The sequence below is a fragment of the Vulpes lagopus genome, chromosome 9 (genome assembly GCF_018345385.1).
Source record: "Vulpes lagopus strain Blue_001 chromosome 9, ASM1834538v1, whole genome shotgun sequence".
Taxonomy (NCBI): Eukaryota; Metazoa; Chordata; class Mammalia; order Carnivora; family Canidae; genus Vulpes; species Vulpes lagopus.
This window is the reverse complement of record NC_054832.1, coordinates 37,968,662-37,990,014: the sequence shown is the minus strand read 5'-3', so window position 1 is coordinate 37,990,014 and position 21,353 is coordinate 37,968,662. Positions and strand designations below refer to the sequence as shown.

Sequence of the window (21,353 nt, the reverse complement as noted above, 5' to 3'; positions counted from 1 at the left end):
ATCAGGGCCTGCTGAAATCACTGTATTACAATACTTTGCAGACAAAGAGAAATAAAGTATCATGAGAAAGGCTACCTTTTTCTATTCACAAAAACGCACCATATAGATAAGAAGAGGGCCCACTTAAGGCTTAAGGGAACAGAGAATAAGCCTGTTTAATTGGGTCTAGAAGCCAAGAAAGGCCTTCTAAGGAGGGAAGGAGTTTAAAATTTTATTACAAACTGCACAGAATATCCAACTTTTACTAGATTTCTGGTATACGGTTTCTCCAAAAACACATTCTCAAGTTGCAGTTAGGCCTGAAAGAAATCTGTCCTTCAGCCTCTGAAGTTAATTAGCAAGTTCACAAAAGTGCTACAAAGCTAGAGCAAGAAGAGAGAAAGTTACATACACATCCTAGGCTGCCATGCTTTTCCTCTGACAGATTTCTGTGTCTGCTTTGTTTGGTTTTTTTAATGTATTCTGTCTTGGTAGGTTATTTGGAAATTCTGGTATTTTCCAACATGTTTTGGTAGGGGATATGTGGAAGGGTCAAAGGGTAATTGCTGCTTAATGGCTGAACATGTGAGCTACAAGGATCCTATTTTTCTGCTTCCCCCAAATTAACCATTATATAAATAAGAAAAATTAAAGTCTTTTCTTAAACTGGTTCCTCCATTTTATTTTTTATTTCTTCTGAAGATTTTATTTATTTATTCATGAGCAACACAGAGAGAGAGGCAGAGACATAGGCACAAGGAGAAGCAGGCTCCATGCAGGGAGCCCGATGTGGGACTTGATCCCAGGACCCCAGGATCATGACCTGAGCCAAAGGCAGATGCCCAACCACTGAGCCACCCAGGCACCCCATGGTTTCTCCATTTTAGAGATTTTAATCATCAGCCATTTGGGGGGCCAGGGAATAGATTCCCTTATAAAGAATAAGGTGCTTTGTCTCTAAGTAATAATTATTATAAATCTCAGTGACAATAACTAATATTGTCAATATGTCAAATACTATAGTCTGTATCCAACACTGTTCTTAGGTGTTTGTGTTTACTTTGCTTTTCCCCAGGACAACTTCTGAAGTAAGAAATCTTTTTACCTCCATTTTACAGATTAGGGACCTGAGGCATAAACCCGTTTAAACCACCTGTGTGAGGTCACAGAGCTTTCCAGTGGTAGAAACCTAGAGCTTGCTATGTGGCCCTAGAGCTCATGTTCTTCACCATACAACTTCCCTGTCTTACTGAGATAAATATCCAGCCTAGGCCAAAGATGAAATATCCATTAAGGGACACCTGGGGAGCTCAGATGGTTAAGCAAGCATCCGACTCTTGATTTCTGCTCAGGTCATGATCTCAGGGTCATGAGATCAAGCCCTGCATTGGGCTCCATGCTTATCATGGAGTCTGCTTGTCCCTCTCTCTCTGCTCTCCGCCCCCACCCCACCCCCACTATCTTGGTCACTATCTCTTCCTCTTTAAAATAAATAAGTGAGGGGGATCCCTGGGTGGCTCAGCGGTTTGGCGCCTGCCTTTGGCCCAGGGCGAGATCCTGGAGTCCCGGGATCAAGTCCCGCATCAGGCTCCAGGTATGGAGCCTGCTTCTCCCTCTGCCTGAGTCTCTGCCCCGCCCCCCTCTCATAAATAAATAAATAAATAAATATTTTAAATAAATAAATAAAAGTTAATAAAATCTTAAAAAAAAAAAAAAGGAAACATTCATTAAGCTTTCTTGATTAATGGAAACACAAACCCAAATCAACATCCCGAATTAACCACACTGCCAGTATTATAAGCATATCAGCCAGAATGAGCTTTTGGACCTATCCTTCAGTGAGAAATGTAGGGTAAAAGTGCAAGGTGACACAAGATATTAGGGCTCTGACATTCTCAAAAAACTGGAGTCAGGCCTGGGCATTCAGATCTGCCAGGATTATTCCTCATTATCCAATCCTTGAGACTCAGACAGGCTAGATAACTCACCCGAGGCAGTCAATGGAGATTGGATCATTATTAACGTGAGCATTGCCTTAAGAATTCCCTAAGGGGTTTTTTGCAGAACTATTGTCCTTTGAAGATGCCTCATATAAAAACATTTTGTGGTCAGCAATTTCTGGAAACTTGGCCTATTACATCTGCCCCTGAAAGACACAGTGTGTGTGGACCCATCCTGGGATGGGCCCCACAAAGCCCTGCCCTAATGAAACCTGGCTAACATTTAAATTCCAAGATTACAGAAATCTGTTTGGTTGTGGAACTCTTTGTTTCTTAGAACATCTTTGGAACTACCAATTAAACTAGTGTTTGAGGGACACTCCTTCAAGGTGAGCATTTCATGGGGAGGAAATATCAGAAAGGGAGACAGAACATGAAGACTCCTAACTCTGGGAAACGAACTAGGAGTGGTGGAAGGGGAGGAGGGCAGGGGGTGGGGGTGAATGGGTGACCGGCACTGAGGGGGGCACTTGACGGGATGAGCACTGGGTGTTATTCTGTATGTTGGAAAATTGAACACCAGTACAAAATAAATTTATTATTAAAAAAAAAAAAGGTGAGCATTTCAGCGAGAGACAGCAGAACACATAGAGAAGGAGAAAGAAAAGATAGAAAGGAAGATGGTTGGAGGCAGGAATGTGGGAAGAGTGCAAACTGAAATAGCCATAATGCTTACCATAGTGTTTCTTATGTACTAGTCCTAAGAACAATCTGTTCAATTGAAGTTACAAAGGGAAAAGGAGTTTTGATTATGTAAGATAAAACAGCAGGTCTGACATATTAGCAGGCCTGGGGTATTGTGTGCAGTGAGATCAGAGCACAGGATTACCTACCTACACAGCCTTTCTCCTCACTTCGAAGGAGAAAGGCCATGGTGTGTTGATGTGAACCAGATCACCTAAGCAGAGGGAGGAAGATGGAAGAGAGTACCTACCCTTCACTTGGACTTTAGAGCTCCAACTTTTTTTAAAACTGTTCTGGACTTTTTCTTTTCTTTTTTTGTTTTAAAAGCAACAAAAGATAGAAGAAAGGCCAGAAAAGAATATTGAAACACCCATTCAATGCAACACCACAGCATACAATATCTTTTTTTGTTTGTTTTTAAACTCAGAGGGAAGATTGATTTCTTTCATGAATCTTCCAAAAAACAAGGAGGAGAAAAGTTCCAGCACAGAAGAAATGTGGACACTCTTCAGCCACATCTGTAGACAGAGCCATATGATATGTTATTTTAAAAATACTTTGCTTTTTGCTTTAGCCCTTTGGGGTTTCTAGAATCTTTATAAGGAATCTCAGGGTGGTAGGGGTTTGTTCTGGGGAATATTCTCAATCACCAATGGCCTATAACCTACCCTAAACACTTCACAATAACCTAAATTTCAGCTCAGGAAGTCTGTGGGAATATTACTCATGAGCATATATTACTGTTTGCAAAGATTGTAAAGTAGGAAATGGTTTGTATTTGAGGCTATAAGTTTTTTACTTCTTTGAATCATTTTATGGGCAGAGAGGGAGGTTGCTAAGAAGGTTCTAATATTGAAATATTAATTGGGGCTGAGGGCACACAAAGAAAAATGATCTGTAGCATCAAGAAAGGCCCATCTGTCAAACCAGTGGGTTTTGGGTTTGAAGGGAGGGAGACTGGCCCCATGGGGACTTGGGGAGGACGGGACACTGTCTGAGGTGAGTGGGGAAACTTAAGCTTCCTATTATTAATGAGAGCTGGGAGCTGGGAGCAAGTCAGGCCAAGAGGAGCAGCTTCACAGGTAGCTTTCCTGAATGTCTTGCAAAGGGCACCAAAGGGCCCTTAATCTCTGGTAACTTCTAAATTCTCACTTTAGATCCCACAGAGTCTGGCTGTATTTCATTCCTGTGAAATCTCTGATCATTATAATAAATCTAGCTATACTCCCCTTTCTTTGAGTTAGCTGGAGGAGCTCTCTTTTTCTTCTTCCCAGAAAAAAGATCCCCAGTACTCAGGAGACTCGAAATAAATGGAGCATTTCAGTACAATGTGATACACTCAATCCTCCCTCAGGTGTCTTTTTATGCTCTTGGACAGTTTTTTGTCTATTTTAATGAAAATTAAGCAAAAAGCAAAACAAGAAGTAAAATTAAAAACCAGCTCTAGGGGCAGCCTGGGTGGCTCAGGGGTTTAGCGCCACCTTTGGCCCAGGGTGTGATCCTGGAGATCTAGGATCGAGTCCCACATTGGGCTCCTTGCAGGGAGGCTGCTTCTCCCTCTGCCTGTGTCTCTGCCTCTCTCTGTGTCTTCCATGAATAAATAAATAAAAATCTTAAAAAAAAAAAAAAACAGTTCTAAATATACAGTCATTGTGAAGAATAATAAAACATTTTCCGAACAATTGGGGCCTATAAAGGTCCCAAGGTGACAATGCAATTAGATTTTTTAACATTTATTTCTAGATTTTGAGAAGGAAGAAGAAATCTACAATGTCCATGTACATGGTATGTGTAGCAAAGAGAAGATATACTAAAATTGCTCATTGTGTTGGCATGTTAAAAATGGTAAGTGATTACATAAATTGTGTGCCTATTCAGAGTAGTAACAGTATGGCAATTTTAAGTGAGCAATTTCTAGAAGGGTGAAAAAATACTCTTTGCCAAATATTCTACTATAATACAGCATGGAAGCATTTTATGTAAAATATTTTGAATGATTAAGAGGGGGAAATGACTTTCAAAATAAAATAAAATTCTTTTTCAATATACTTTATTTCAGTTTAAACTATGCCTTCTTTAAGAATATCATATTTTTGTGCAGCCCGGGTGGCTCAGTGGTTTAGCACTGCCTTCAGCCCAGGGCCTGACCCTGGAGACCTGGGATCGAGTCCCAACATCAGGCTCCCTGCATGGAGTCTGCTTCTACCTCTGCCTGTGTCTCTGCCTCTCTCTCTCTCTCTCTCTCTCTCTCTCTCTCATGAATAAATAAATCTTAAAAAAAAGAAAAGAATATCATATTTTTGGGACACCTGGGTGGCTCAGTGGTTGAGCATTTGCCTTCAGCTCAGGTCTTAATCCCAGAGTCCCAGGATCAGGCTCCCCGCAGGGAGCCTGCTTCTCCCTCTGCCTATGTGTCTACTTCTCTCTCTGTGTCTTTCATGAATAAATAAAATAAAAAAATCTTAAAAAAAAACAAATATCATATTTTTAGGATGGAAAATTAAAATTGAGACACGTGAATACATCTTATGCTTGATCTAGTTGTTACCAGCCAATAACCATCAACTCATTCCTACTTCAGTGGAAGTTTCAAAATCACAGATATTTAGAAACATGCTGTTTCCATAGCAGCAATTAAAAAGTAAAACTAAGAAGATTTTATTGATTTTAACAAGGCTTAGAAAATTTATTCATCTTTTTAGCAGTGATTTTTTTGCTCTTTTTTTAGTCTTTAGCAACATCTCATATTCTCTTTTCTAGATATATTTAGTAAATCATAAATTTTGAAAGTAGGTTAATTGTGACATTACTATAAAATTACACATTCTTATAGTAATATAGAATAACCAATATTTAATCCTCTTTTTAAATATTTATTTATTTTAGAGGGAGAGAGAGCACACACGTGCATGCATAAGCACGTGCAGGTGTGCAGAGGGAGGGTCAGAGGAAGATGGAGACAGAGAATCTTAAGCTAGTGCCACGCCCAGCACGGAGCCCACAAGACTTGATCTGCATAACCCTGAGATCATGATGACCTGAGCCCAAATCAAGAGTCAGATGGTTAACCAACTGAGCCACCATATTTAATTCTTTTTTAAAAAAATATTTTATTAAAAAAAAATATATTTTATTTATTTATTCATGAGAGACACAGAAAAAGGCAGAGACACAGACAGAGGGAAAAGCAGTCTCCCTGTAGGGAGCCTGTGGTGGGACTTGATCCTGAGACTCTGGGATCACACCCTGAGCTGAAAGCAGACGCTTAACCTCTGAGCCACCAAGGCGTCCCTCCAGTACTTAATTCTTAATGTAAAGAGATACTGAACTATAGATTCAAGATCAGGCATCAAACACTCTAAGTACATGTAATGTCAGCTTAACATATGCATAAAATACAATGTATGACAAATACTTGTAGGTAATTCATTAATAATTTAAAAAGCATGGTATAACATTTGCTGTTGCTATTAATTTATTAAGATGCAGACACTGGAATCAGGCTTTTATTTTTTTTAAAAGATTTTATTTATTTATTCATGAGAGACACAGAGAGAGAGACAGAGACCTAGGCAGAGGGAGAAGCAGGATCATGCCTTGAGCCAAAGGCAGACGCTCAACCGATGCCACCCAGGTGTCCCAGAAATCAGGCTTTTAAACACAAATACTACAGTTACAAAATGCAAGTTTCTTCATGGTAACATGGCGGCATGATGGTAGATAAGTGAAATCAGCAGTGTAATTGTTCCAAGATAAAATGCTAAGAAAATAGGAAATAGACTTTCTTCTTTTATTCATGTGTTGTTCAAGTTGTATGTTTTTTGCCAACTATCCTGACCTCTAAAAATTTCTGCTTGTCAAAACACAGAGAAATGGCTCACCTGTAACAGACATACAGCCTAATGGAGCGATGAGAGTAATAGGAGCAAATCCATAGGCTGCAAAGTTGCCTGTCTCCCCCACGGCCATGAGCACGGTCCCAGACCACCACAACACGCTCTTGAAGTAGGGCCTGGGATGTTCCTGGTGTGCCAACTGGACGTGAGAATATTTCTGGAAGTAAATCAGAAGGCAAATAAGAAAATATCTCTCCCAGTTAGAACTTGCCTTGAAAATTTTTGGTCCTGTGTATTTGCATCATGGCTTTGAAATTTGCAGATTATTACAGAGTGATTATTATGGTTTTCTGCTTGTTCCAAACATATCAGCTGCAGAAGCGACTGTCATTAAGAGAGAATTTTGTAGCAGAAGGGCCTTCCTTACATAAGAATGTTTAGTTCCTGTAGCTATAAAATTAGTATCAGTAACTATTCTCCAAAGGTGAGGAGTATGTTAAGGAGCTTAGTGTCTTTTCAGTCTCCCACACCACAATACTTCTTTCAGAATGTTGAAAAAGTCCAGCCAAAATAAACACTAATGAAATAAAATAAGTTACTAAAGAAAACCACTTTGAAAAGGGACTTAAATGTGTGAGTCAAAGTAGCTACCACAATAAACATACTGGGGCAGAATACTTTGCCAGTAGGGACCTGGGGTGATACATACTTGTTTATATCTGGTTAGAGTATTTCTTTGTATTTGAGGCACATACATTCCTGGAAAATTGGCCATTAAATAAAGCCCTGTTTCCTTATTAATTTTATGATGCCTGAACCTACTTTCTATTAAGAAGTATGTACAGGGGATCCCTGGGTGGCGCAGCGGTTTGGCGCCTGCCTTTGGCCCAGGGCGTGATCCTGGAGACCCGGGATCGAATCCCATGTCGGGCTCCTGGTGCATGGAGCCTGCTTCTCCCTCTGCCTATGTCTCTGCCTCTCTCTCTCTCTCTCTTTCTCTCTTTCTCTCTCTCTGTGTAACTATCAAAAAAAATAATAATAATAATAAAAAGTATGTACAATTCTAGATGACGTTTAAAAACTTAAAAAATAATAATAAAAGTACTAGAAGAAACACAGAACATTAAAAATAAATCTTGGTTTATGCCAAGATTATGAATATCTTTGGTACAAATTTGTGGTACGAATTCAAGCCACCAAGGCACTTTGCCTCAGACATGTAATATGATTAAGAGGCCATGAAAACATTTAATTTCTTTTAAAATCAGAAGAAGAAAGAAGTGAAAGCAATCTAGCCTATATTTGTCTTTACAACAATGAGGCCATAAAGTATAATTGTTTGTATTTTTGTATGTGTGTGTGTGTGTGTGTGGAGGAAGGATCCTGAGAAGTGCCTGAGGGCCCTTTAAAGTCATACTCTGTTCCTAGATCAAACTACAGAGTTAGAAAAATAAGCTCCTTCTTACCTGAATATTTAGGGAAATACTCATTACCAAATTTCCTAAAATGGCTAGCAAAACTCCAGAAAGGTGAATCTGTAAAAGAAAATGTTTTCTTTTTAAAATAGCATTTGTATGATACTTACTAAAAAAAAAAAAAAAAAAAAAAAAAAAAAAAAAAAAAGACAACAACAGCAACAACAACAAAATTTAAGTTGATTCATTTGTTTGCTCATTCAGCAAATATTTTCTTAAGCACCCATTTGTCGGGGTCATTTGGATTTTGAATAGTGGTTTTATTAGGATTTGTTTTTTTACACTTGTAGTCAAATATTTTTTTAGAACAAGCTCAACCCTTTACTGAATTCTCTAACTATCTGCCTCATTTGCTAAAATAAATAGTTACCAGGTTCTGACTTTTTCTCATTAAGGTGCTTTCTTATTTATCCTTTCTGTCCCTCTTCCTCAGCAATCCTTCTCATTGTGTTCATTGCCTTAAGTGTGGACTGTACAATTATTGCCCATCTTCTCTCCCTTGCTCCTATCTCTTAGTATATTCTGGAGGACTGTGGCATGAAAGAAAGATCACTGGCCTTCGAGTTAAAGCATGAATCTGGGATTTGGATCTGCTATTTTTTAAGGGGTGACTCGGAGCAAGTTATTTCAACTCCCTGGGCTCAGTAAACAAGATAATGTTGAATAAGATGTTTCCAAAATCCATTTACTTGTCAAGTTTTATGATCTCCATTGGAGACAGACTACATTTTCCCACCACTCCTCTGATCAAGAACCCACAGCGCTTCTCTCCAGTCAGCTACATCAAATATAAAACTACCACACCAATTCCCTATAATCTGTCCTCATCCTGACCATACAACTGGCCACAGTATATTTAATGTATCCTCTGCCTCAGGCATCTGGTGCAAGACATTCTCCAGCTGGTCACACTTTTGCTCACGTCTCTCCTCTCTCCTAGAGAGAGTGGTGCCCCGTCTTAGCCCATTCGGGTCAGACTTCATCCTCCCAGCCTGCTCAGGTCTCCCTCCTTGAAACCCATTCAGACCACCACAGCCCATCCTTACTTTCTCAGACTCTAAATGGTAATGCTTTTATTCTTTTATACTGGCACATGCATCATTATGTTCTAAGCAAATAGTCCAAGGGCTTCTACTGGATTTTCTACACTATCTGTCACATTCATCCACTGTCATGTGCATCATTACATTCTATGAATAGATGGCAAATTGCCTGAGGGCTTCTACTGGATCTTCTACATATTTACTTTGCAAAAATAGGGGCTCTTGAAAAAGTATATAGTGGCTTAAAACAAGAACTAAAATGAGATTTAAAAATAAGTTCTTACACATTGCCCAAGATTTTTACTATAGATAGCGTTTACTATGGATAGTTTACTACAGATCCAGCCCAAGGTCAAAACATTCATTTGCTGCTCAAATGGCACAAAGGTGTCATAACTTGTAGCAGAATAAATTAGCAATGGCATCAGGGATCTTCCCCCTTCTTCTTCTACAGTACATAATTTCTAGCTAGCTTCAAATTCCAAGGAGTGATTTGAATTTCAAATGAATATTATAACCACAAGGAACCCTTTTTGGAATGCAAAATGTCTTTGAAGTTTTAGAACTTTATTATATATGCTGAAGTGAAATTCAGTGTTTTTTAAAAATAAAGCAGAAAAGTTGAAAACCCATTAAATAGTTGATATATAATATCCATAGTCTTTAATCAGTTAAAAATTTTCTTTTCCTAATAAAGGCACTTGGCAATAATTTTGATCACTATTCCTCATGAGGAAAACCTGTATAATAATAAAGTGCTATTTCCATGCTTTCAATTTATAACTGAATGCATTTGGCAGTAATCAGGAAAATAAAGATTCAGAAGAAGCTTGGGATTGAATGGATGATTATGAAATCTTCCATAATTATAACAGTGAATTGTAGAATAGAAATAACTTATTTCAGTTCTTTAAGTCATTCACTGAGTAGTTTAAATGCCACCAGGCTGAGCGTTTAGAAATTGACAATGATTTCTCAGATATGACACCAAAAGCACACACAACAAAAGAAAGAACATATAAGCTGGACTCCATCAAGATTAAAATCTTTTGTGTAACAAAGGACACTATTAATGGAGTGAAAAGGCAATCTACTCAATAGGAATAAATAACTGCAAATCAAATGTCTCATAAAGATTGACATCCAGGGATCCCTGGGTGGCGCAGCGGTTTGGCGCCTGCCTTTGGCCCAGGGCGCGATCCTGGAGACCCGGGATCGAATCCCATATCGGGCTCCCGGTGCATGGAGCCTGCTTCTCCCTCCGCCTGTGTCTCTGCCTCTCTCTCTCTCTCTGTGACTGTCATGAATAAATAAAAATTGAAAAAAAAAAAAAAAAAAAAAAGAAAATCCTGATCTAACTTGTGTTCTCTCTACCTTCATTATAAAAAAAAAAAAAAAAAAAAAAAAAAAAAAAAAAGATTGACATCCAGCATATATAAAGAATTCCTACAATTCAACAACAAATTAACAACCCAACTAAAAATAGGCAAAGGACTTGTATAGACATTTCTCCAAAGAAGATATACAAATGGCCAATAGGCACATGAAAAGATGTTTAACAGCACTAGTCACTAGGGAAATGCAAATCAAAATTACAATGAGCTACTACTTCACACTCATTAGAATGGCTACAATTAAAAACAACAACAACAACAGAAGATATCAAGTGTTGGAAAGGATGTGGAGAAATTGAAACTCTGTTGAAGAGCATGTAAAATGGTATAACTGCTGATCATACACCATATATAAGAATGAACTCAAAGACCTAAGAGCTAAAACTATGAAATGCTCAGAAGAAAACATAGAGATAAATCTTTATAATCTTGGATTTGGCCACAGATTCTTATAGGTAAGACATCAAGGCATAAGCAACAACAACAAAGATAATCAAACCTTATCACTATTAAAAATGTTTGTGTTTCAAAGGACACTATCAAGACAGTGAAAAGAACCCATAAAATGGTAGAAAATAATTGGAAATCATACATCTGAAAAGGGATTTGTATCTAGAATATATAAAGAACTCTTACAACTCAATAACAAAAAGACAACCCAATTAAAATTGGGCAAAGGATCAGAATAGACACTTCTCCAAAGAAGACAAATGGCTAATAAGCACATGAAAAGATGTTCAACATCATTAGTCATCAGGTAATGCAAATAGAAAGTACTGTGATAAACCACTTCACACAAATTAAGATGGCTATAATCGAAAAGTCAGATAATACCAAGTGTTAGCAAGGATGTAGAGAAATCAGAAGCCTCATACAAGCTGATGGAAATATAAAACAGTGCAACCACTTTGGAAAACAGTCTGGCAGTTCCTCAAAAACGTAGGCATCGAATTTCCATTTGACTCAGCAACTCCACGCGTAGGTATAAATCCAAGAAAAATGAAAACATACACAAACACTTGTACACAAATGTCTATAGCAGTATTATTCATAATACAGCCAAAAGTGATAATGACTCAAATGTTTATCAACTAATGAATAAACAAAACATAGTATGTTCATACAATGGAATATTATTTATCCATAAAAAAGGAATGAAACAGATATATGCTACAACCTGGGTGAGCCTGGAAAAATCTATGCTATGTAAAAGAATCTAGTCATAGATGACTACATGTTATATGATTCCTTTTATATGTAAGGTCCCCACTAGGCAAATCTATAAATAGAGAAAGCAGATTAGTGGTGGCTTAGTCCAGGTAAAGACGCAGAGCTTAGGGATGACAGCCAAAGGGTGGATTATTTCTTTTTGAGGTGATGAAAATATCCTAAAGTTGATTGTGATGGTCTCATAACTCTGAATATACTAGAAATCAGCCAATTGTACACTTTAAAATGAGTGAACTGTATGCTATGTGAATTACATTTCTATAAAGTTGTTAAAAACAATAATTTTTATTTTTATGTTTTAAAAGATTTTATTTATTTGAGAGAGAGAGAGAGAGCGCACAAGCAGGGGAAGCAGCAAGCAGAGGGAGAGGGAGAAGCTCCCTAGAGCAAGGAGCCCGATGTGGGCCTTGACCTCAGGACCCTGGGATCATGACCTGAGCTCAAAGCAGACACTTACCCCCACTGAGCCACCCAGGTACCCCCCACAATCAATAATTTTAATACACAAAGTATTTACATCTCTTTTTCTGACCCCCCAAAAATAAAATGCTACCAATGAAGCTAGCCTTCTTATAATCTCTTCTCTCTTCCAGAGATAACTTTTTAAAAAATATTTATTTATTTATTCATGAGAGACACAGAGAGAAAGGCAGAGGCATAGACAGAGGAAGAAGTAGGCTCCATATAGGAGACTAATGCGGACTCGATCCCAAATCCCGGGATCATGACCTGAGCTGAAGGCAGCCGTCCAACCGCTGAGCCACCCAGGCACCCCAGGAAACTCTTTTTCTGAAGTTGATTAGATAAACTTCTTTCCTTCCTAGATTTGCCTTTATTATATTTTAGTGAATTTTTTCATCTTCTTCATTTAGATGCTTAACTCATTAGCTTTTCCTTTCTTCCTAATAATATATACAAGTGCAGCTATACATATTCCCTTAAGTTCACCCCGTTTTAGCTCCATACATACTTTTAGCTCTATACATGTAGTTTTCATCGGCATTTAGTTCTAAATACCTAATTAGTTTATTATTTTTATCTGGACCTTCTATTATTTAGAGGTCTGTTTTTTAATATTTTAATAATGGAGGTGTTGTTTATTGTTTTGTTACCAATTTCTAATTTTATTGAGTTGTGGGCAGAAAATATGCTGTGTACAAATTAACACTTGCTTTTTGACCTACTATATGGTATAAACTGAAATTTGTTTTGTGACCTAATAGTGTATGGTCAAGTTTTATAAGTATTCCATGTATGTTTGAAAGAGAGTATTTAATTGTTAGGTTAATACACTTTATATATATTTTGCTATCTATCCATCCATCTACCTAACTCTATTAATTCATTGGTCAAATCTTTGATACGCTTAATAAATTTTGGACTTTTTTGTCTATCAATTGCCAATGTAGGTATATTAAAAATCTAACTATGAACATGGATTTATCTATTTTCCTTTTAAATATACTGAATTTTGCTTTAAAATATGTAAAGTGCTATAGTGTTAGGAATGTAAAAATTCAGGATTGTTTTACCCTCTCAGTTAATTGTTCTTTCTATCATGATATATTGGTTCTTTTAATCACCATATGTTCTCACTTTAACTGCTTTATTTTAAAATTTTTTATTTATTCACAAGAGACAGGGAAAAGCAGAGACATAGGTAGAGGGAGAAGCAGGCTCCTCACAGGGAGCCCGACGTGGGACTCGATCCCAGGATCCTGGGATCACAACCTGAGCCGAAGGCAGATGCTCAACCACTGAGCCACCCGGGTGCCCCTATGTCACTGCTTTCTTCAGATATTTGCCACTTTCCACATCATGTACTTTCAACATCTCCATGTCATTATACTTAGGTCTCTTATACATTGAAACTAACTGAACTGGAAAAAAAATAAAACCTGAGACTTTCTGTTCAATGTGAAGTTTGGTCCATTTTATTTATTGTGATTATAAATATATTCATTTGTTTCTACCTTTTTTTTTTTGTATTTGTAGTTATTTTGCTTTTTCTGTGCTATTTTCTCCTTTCCTTAGGATTAGTTGATTAGTCTTTGCTTTTTTCCTCTCCCTAGTCTTTGGCAAAGAAGTTATACAGCTTACTTATTTTCTTTTAGTAATTATTGTTAAATTTTTAAAACTTTTCATTTTGAAATAATTTTGAAAGAAATGTAAAGGTAGGTCCTTGTCCACTCTTCCCCCAGGCTCCCCTCAAAGCTCCCATCTTACACAATTATACAAAACATCAAAGTCAAGAAACTGGCATTGGTAAAGATCTTGTTCAGATTTTACCAGCTATGCAAGCACTTGTGTGTATGTGTGTATGTGAGAACAGGAGACTCATCTGTACCATCACCATAAGATTCTCTTATGTTACCCATTTATTGATACACCTGTTTTCTTCTCTTCCCCATCTCTAACCTATAGTAACCACTGATCTGTTCTCCATCTCCAGAACTACATTAATTTACATATGCTACTTAAATGGAACCATAGAGCTGATATACTTTTGAAATTGGCATCAGCCTTAAGGTTCATCCAAGTTGTTGGATCAACAGTCCAATCTTTTTATATATTTTATTTTTTAAAAGATTTTATTTATTTATTCATGAGAATACACAGAAAGGAGAGAGAGAGAGAGAGAGAGAGAGAGAGAGAGGCAGAGACACAGGCAGAGGGAGAAGCAGGCTCCATGCAGGGAGCCCGACGTGGGACTCAATCCCGGGTCTTCAGGATCATGCCCTGGGCTGAATGCGGCGCTAAACCGCTGATCCACCCAGGCTGCCCCCCGTCCGACCTTTTTATTTTTATTATTATTATTATTATTATTTTAATACCAGTCTGATCTTTTTAAATGCTGAGTAGTATTCCATGGTATGGATGTACCATAATTTATTTAACCATTCACCCACTGAATGACATTTGAGTAGTTTCCGATGTTGGACTGCGTGAATCAAGCTGCTACGAATACTGTGTTTAAATTTTGCATGAAAATAAGTTCATTTTTCTGGGATAAACGCCACAAGTGTAATTGCTGGATCATGTGGTAAGCCTATTTTAAGCTTTGAAAAGAACTGCCAAACTATTTTCCAGAGCAGCTATCCCATTATACATTCCCAACAGTAATATTTGAGCAATACAGTTTCTCTACTATGAAATTGCATTCTTGATATAAATTCTAATGTTAATCAATATCCTTAGCCTCCTGACATTATAAAAACTTTAACTACGGTGTCTCCTCCCTTATACCTTTTTTAAAAAATAATTTTAATTTAGATTCAATTAATTAACATATAATGTATTATTGGTCAGAGGTAGAGGTCAGTGAGTCCACAGTCTTGTAGAATACCCTGTGTTTTTTTTTAATTTTTTAATTTATTTATGATAGTCACACAGAGAGAGAGAGAGGCAGAGACACAGGCAGAGGGAGAAGCAGGCTCCATGCACCGGGAGCCCAACGTGGGACTTGATCCCGGGTCTCCAGGATCGTGCCCTGGGCCAAAGGCAGGCGCCAAACCGCTGCGTTCCGAATACCCTGTGTTTATTATATCATCTGCCCTCCTTAATGTCCATCACTCAGTTACCCCATCCTCCTACCTCCCTCCCCTCCAGTGACCCTCAATTGTTCTTGATGGTATATTAGTTCCACCTTGCTTTTGTAGCCTCAAATTCGTCATTGTTATGATTGTTTCATGCAATCAATATTTGCCCTATTTATCCATGTTTCTTTGCTCATCACTGCTCTTTTAAAAAAATGGCTTTATTGAGATATGATTCATATGCCATCATGTTCACCCTTTTAAAGTATACAACTTAATAGCTTTTAGAATATTCAGAGTTGTACGACCATCACCACTATCTGATTTTGGAACATTTTCATCACCCCAAAACAAACTCCATACCCATTATCAGTCACTTCCCATTCCCTCCTCCCCTCAGTCCCAAACTACTTTCTGTCTGTAGGGATTTGCCTATTGTGGATACTTTATACAAATTGACTCATAACAATATGTGACCTTTTGTGTCTGGTTTCTTCATTTAGCAAGTTGTTTTCAAGGGTACTATGGTGTAGCATGTATCAAGTATGTGGAATGTATCATTTCTTTGTATGGCTATGAAATACTCCATTGTAGGATACACCACATTTTATTTATGTATTCACCAGCTGATGGACACTTGGATTGCTTCTATTTTGGGGGTAATAAATTCCTGTATCTTAATTTTTCTTCAGTGTCCTGAACTTCCTAGTAGCTCTTTCAATGAAATCTTTGAGTTCCAATTCTCTGTTATTCTGCAAATACCTTTATGTCATCTTTCCCCTTGAGTAGAGAAATACAGGCTGACAGTTTCTTCATTCAGTGCTCTGGTGATATTATTCCATTGTCTCCTGGCCCTTGTCATTGTTGACAAGGGTTGACAACCTACTGCTGTCAACCTAAATGTTGCTCCTTTGCAACATTTGACAAATGATAGTCTGCCATTTTTCTCAGGATGCTCTTAAGATTTTCTTTGTCATTGATTTTCAGCGATTTCACTACAATTTTTCAGTATGCGAATCACTTTTTTCTCAGGACTCATGCTTCCTCAGTTTGAAGATTCATGTCTTTCACAAATTTGGTTAAGTTCTCTGCTATTATCTCTTCAAATGTCAGCTCCCTTTTGTTCTATTTTCTCCACATGGAACTCCTGTTACCAGTATGTTAGACTCTTAAATTCTATCCTCCTTCTTTCCTATTAATATATTTTCAAATTCTTCCTCTTTTTATATTGAATTCTGGACAATTTCTTGGCATCTGACTTCTAAGTTAGCTTTTCTGACTTCCCTCCTCTGAATCTAGTCTTTATACACTTCTATGTCTCCATATATTATACTGTATGTAATGATTTTGTACAAGTTCATTTTCCCTCTAGAATATAAGCTCCTTGAGGGCAAAGCTATGACTTCCTTATGAACTCATTTTTTACCCTAATGACTAGTATAGAACCTGGCAGAAAGTTGTTTTTTAAATGCTATCTGAACTGATTATAAACTTCTAGAAATAATACATTTTGGCCTTTGGTCCTAGCATGATCTCACAGGGAATATTTTGTAATCAACTAGAGTTTGAATATACTAAGCTCTTGGTTTTTGGTGAGAACACAAGTTTGTCCCAGAATTCAGATTTCAACAACTGAGTTTCCACTAGCATACAATAAAAATCTGCTTGCTGACTTTTAAAATCTACTTAATTTATATTATACAAAGAATAAGAACTATATATGTATTTAAAGTAAGTGTCAGAAACAGTTTCCTGATAAACTTAGTATATCTTATTCTTGATTTTTCTGAAACTTTACCTAATTATTCAAGGTTAATTGCACACTCATTACATTCATTTCACACATACTTGTAATATACTAATACAGTAAGTCCTCATTAATGCCTCTAATTAAAGGGGAGGGGAAACGTCAAGTTTGCAGTGTTTTTAAAAGAAGGTGATTTAATTACCCGCATGAACATACAGTAACTTCAAGTAACCAGCATTAAATGCTGTTTCCAATTAGAGGTTCTGGTAAATGAGCTTTAATGATTACAAAATCCTCATCTGCAATCAGGAGTATCATTTGCATACAGTGAGCAGGCCCCTATAAACTTGCCATTTAAATGAAAGATGTCTAGTTTACATCATTACTTTATTCAGAGTGTTCTCTATTTTCTAGCATTTTAGAATTAGTGGGAGTTTAGATTCCTTTCCTTTCCCCACCCTCTTTCACCCCTCGTTTATGTGGAGACTGGTCAGGAAAGAGAACAGAGGGCCAAAGAAGGAAGGTGACTTGTGCAAAAGTCACGTAGCTAGAAGCAGGCAAATTTTGGCCCCAAGGCACCCAGCTCACATCTGAATCACTATTTTTTCGCTGACAGCACTCAGTAACCTCCTAGCTAGGCAATGTCAATTTAGTGCAATTTTAAAATTAGCAAAATCTGTTTCTTTTTCGTGGTGCAAGTAAAGTAAAACAAAGATAATAACCATAAGGAAAGGTTGCTCCACCGCTTAACAATGCAGTTAGAAGTACAGGCTGGGCATGCATGCCCTTAATTTGTTCAGTGCTCTCTCTTGTAACCACTGTGGCTTAATTCCTGACTTAAGGATGTCTTGGCAAACAGATGGTGGGAGCCACAGCAAACAGTTTATCTGGAATGAGATTCAACATACCAGCACTGATAAGTATCAAGAATGTTTTTGTTTTATTTGGAATACCAATCTTCTAGCCTACCTTTTGTGCCAGAGTGTTCTCTATGTATTTTGCATAGTTATTGCCCTGTAATCCATGGGCGGGGTGGTTTGCCCAGATGGAGGTGGGATATAACAGGGCTATGTGGAATTGGTAATAGTCTGTCCTGGCTCTGCTTCAAAACATAAATTCAGAATCAGACCCCAGTGGAGCTCATGCATGGTTCAAAAGGACCACAGATTCAGAGCTAGTTTTGAGCGCTATAATATATTCATATCACCTTGCAACTGGAATAATGCTACCTTTTTGTTCCAGGCAGGAAAATATTCCTGAACACACAAATGACAGATTTAGTACTGGAATACCTCAGGTTGAGTGATTTGGGTCAACTAATCCCTGTGGGAATGAGCAGAAGAGCCTGAATCTGCAAGGGGATGATGTGTGTGAGAAATGGGTATTCGGTTCACCCCATATCACAGGAAACTCTTAGGAGTTTAGCTGGGATTATTTTGCATTTGCACCTTGTAAACAGATAGACAATTACCTCACTTCCAGAACAGTTAGGAAGGGTCAGGAGGCCATCCAAATTCTTAGTAATACTTTGTAATACTTAAGTATTAGGAGTGAAGACTCATAATGAGTGTAACTTACTTTCAAAGGGTATATTACAATATAAAATGAAAAAATATACAGAGCAAGAGAACAAACAAATGTTTCACAATGTTAACAACTGGTGAATTCTCCAGGTGAAGGGCATGTGGTATTTATTGTTCTATTCCTTTTCATTTTCTGTAAGTTGGAAAATTTTCAAACTAAGAAGTTAAAAAAAAAAAACACTGCTTTACAGACTCAATGAAATTGAAAGGAATATGGATTCATTTAAAAAGAGCTAAAAGAGGAGATAATGATAAGAAAAGCAAGAAATACAAAGCAAGCCAGGTGAACCAAAGATATTAAGGGGGAAAATAAGACTATTGCACAACTCTCAACCAGACACTGCTGGGGAGAAACACACAATGTGGAGGAAATGGATGTGAAATGCAAGGGGTCAGAGAGAAGGGAGCTATGGCAGAGACAACCAGAAGATGCTCACAGCAGGTGCTATTCATTCAGCCATGCATCCATTTGGCATTCATTCCACAACAGGCCAGTATTAGATTCTAATACTCTATGTCAGGAACTGAGAATGCAAAGTACCCTCAGGGAGCTCAGAAGAAGTAGAAAAAGCAACCAATAACAAACGGACTACCACCTGTTAAATCTGGGGTAGAGGTAGGTGCTTTACAGAACTCATGGGAACAGAGAATGTGAATCTGCCTACTTTGGAGAGTATATTAGCTACAAGAGAGGCTGCTATGACAAACTGTCACACACTTGGTGGCTTAAAACAACAGAAATTTATTCTCTTACAGTTTTGGAGGCGAGAAACCCAGAATCGATTTCACTGGACTTAAATCAAGATGGCACAGCTACATTCCCTCTGAAGGCTCTAGAGGAGAATTTGTTTCTTGCCTCTCCCATTTTTTGGTGGCTCCTGCCACACCATTGGTTTATAGTTCTATCGCTTCAATCTCTATGTCTCTGGCCACAACATCTTCTCTTTTTTTTGTTTGAAATCTCCCTGTGCTTCCCTCTTATATTAAGATGGCATTTAGGATCCATCCAGATAATCCAGGATAATCTTCCCATCTCAGGATCTTTATCTTAATCATATCTGCGGTAAACAGGGTGTCTGAAGGGCCTTGAAGCAGATGATGCCAGGAGAGCTGGACTGGAGAGGCAGGCATGGGCCAATGTCTACCATGAATCTATAGGCCGTATTCTGGCACAAAAGACTCTAAACTAGAGGATAGATCCAGATTTGATTTTTAAGAAGACTCATCCTGGCTGCAGTGTGGGGGATGGACTGGCACAGAGCAAGACCAGAGAACAGGAAAACCACTGGGGAAATTACTTAGATTTCGGAGAAGTAGGGGCAGTGGGAGAGTTCATTACAACAGGGCCATGAAGAAACAATATTCATATTTACAGTGGTAAACATTGGAGACAACCTGAAATATGTAATGCTTTTTGGATTACTAGATGGGTTGGACTATTCTCACCATGAATTTCCTTTGCCCTTGCAGATAAATGAGTTGTCTGCAATATGACCCCAAACTGAGTTAAAACCATAATACCATATTTGAGGGAGAAAAAGAAAGAAAAATGTTCAGGCATGAACAGATTTTCAATTTGTTATCTTGGTTATTGTATGCTATAAGGTTATTACCTTATACCTATCCTGAGAAAGTCTCATGGCACTGGATCCAAAATCTGGTGATGTAAAGCCAACAGAATAGATCTGGGTTACATAACATAGTATTCCTTGCTATTCTTACAAGTGGTTCCATGCCAATTTGTAATCAACCTTAAAACCTAGACAGAGGGGATCCCTGGGTGGCGCAGCGGTTTGGCGCCTGCCTTTGGCCCAGGGCGCGATCCTGGAGACCTGGGATCGAATCCCACGTCGGGCTCCCGGTGCATGGAGCCTGCTTCTCCCTCTGCCTATGTCTCTGCCTCTCTCTTTCTCTCCCTGTGACTATCATAAATAAAAATAAAATAAAATAAAAAAATAAAATAAAATAAAAAAAAACCTAGACAGAAAAATCCCAACATATTGCCTTCCCATACAATTAAGAACGATTACATTTTGTCTTTTACTTGGGAACATATTTACTTACATAATTGCACATTCATTATTTTTATAAACCAAACTCCATTAAGGATAAACCTTACAATACCGGAAGCCACCATGTTTTTTGCCTTAGAGAAATTTAAGTTTTGGTAGAAAAAAAAATATGGAAGAAGTAATATATTTAATAACACATCCTTTGAGTGCTTTTAACATTTTGTTAAAAGGAGAGCAATAATAGTGAAGGTGAGATTACTAGTTCAGGAGGTCTTAAACTTGGTTCTATGATAAAGTAAACGGACCCTACAGAAGGCTGCAAAGGGAATCTCTGAAACAAGGGTAGACATGCTGAACATAAAGAACGTATTGTTTCCATCCAGGCAGATCTAAGGTCCTGTAACTTTCAATTTTTCCAAGAACATATTCATCATAATCATTTCAAAACTCTATAGTTCCTTGTTTTCAAAGAAGCAGGATTGCAGTCTGCCTTTTGTAAGGCTGGCCCAGAGTTTGGAAGAGGCTTCACATCCTAAAGCCGGGAACTTGAGAGCTCTTGTAGTTAAAAGGCCCTCCCTCACCCCTGCCTGAGTTTCTGGGGTACATGTCCTTCTGAAGATAGATGCCTGCCTTGAACTCTGTGTTTGGTCAGCTCCATCGTCCTGGAGACTGAACTCTATCCTCTATGTCAGGCATCAATCAGCCACGGGATGAGTCTCTGCCTCTGCATGATGAGGGATAACGACACTGCTTCTTTCTGACAGACTTCTGCCAGAGACTCCTGTGGCTCTTGCTACCCACCAGACCAGATTTTTCTGACAGCAGAGCAGGAAT

At 38.0% G+C, this 21,353-nt stretch overlaps 1 protein-coding gene across 1 annotated transcript in view; it reads right to left on the bottom strand.

The window, feature by feature from the left end:
• Positions 1-21,353, bottom strand: part of NIPAL2 (NIPA like domain containing 2) — a 76,660-nt gene that overhangs the window by 46,460 nt on the left and 8,847 nt on the right. Inside the window, exons 2-3 of the mRNA XM_041769517.1 lie at positions 7,966-8,034; positions 6,545-6,716 (exon numbers count right to left, since the gene is read on the bottom strand). Coding sequence (XP_041625451.1) covers positions 6,545-6,716; positions 7,966-8,034 — 241 coding nt within the window. The remainder of the gene's footprint in view (positions 1-6,544; positions 6,717-7,965; positions 8,035-21,353) is intronic.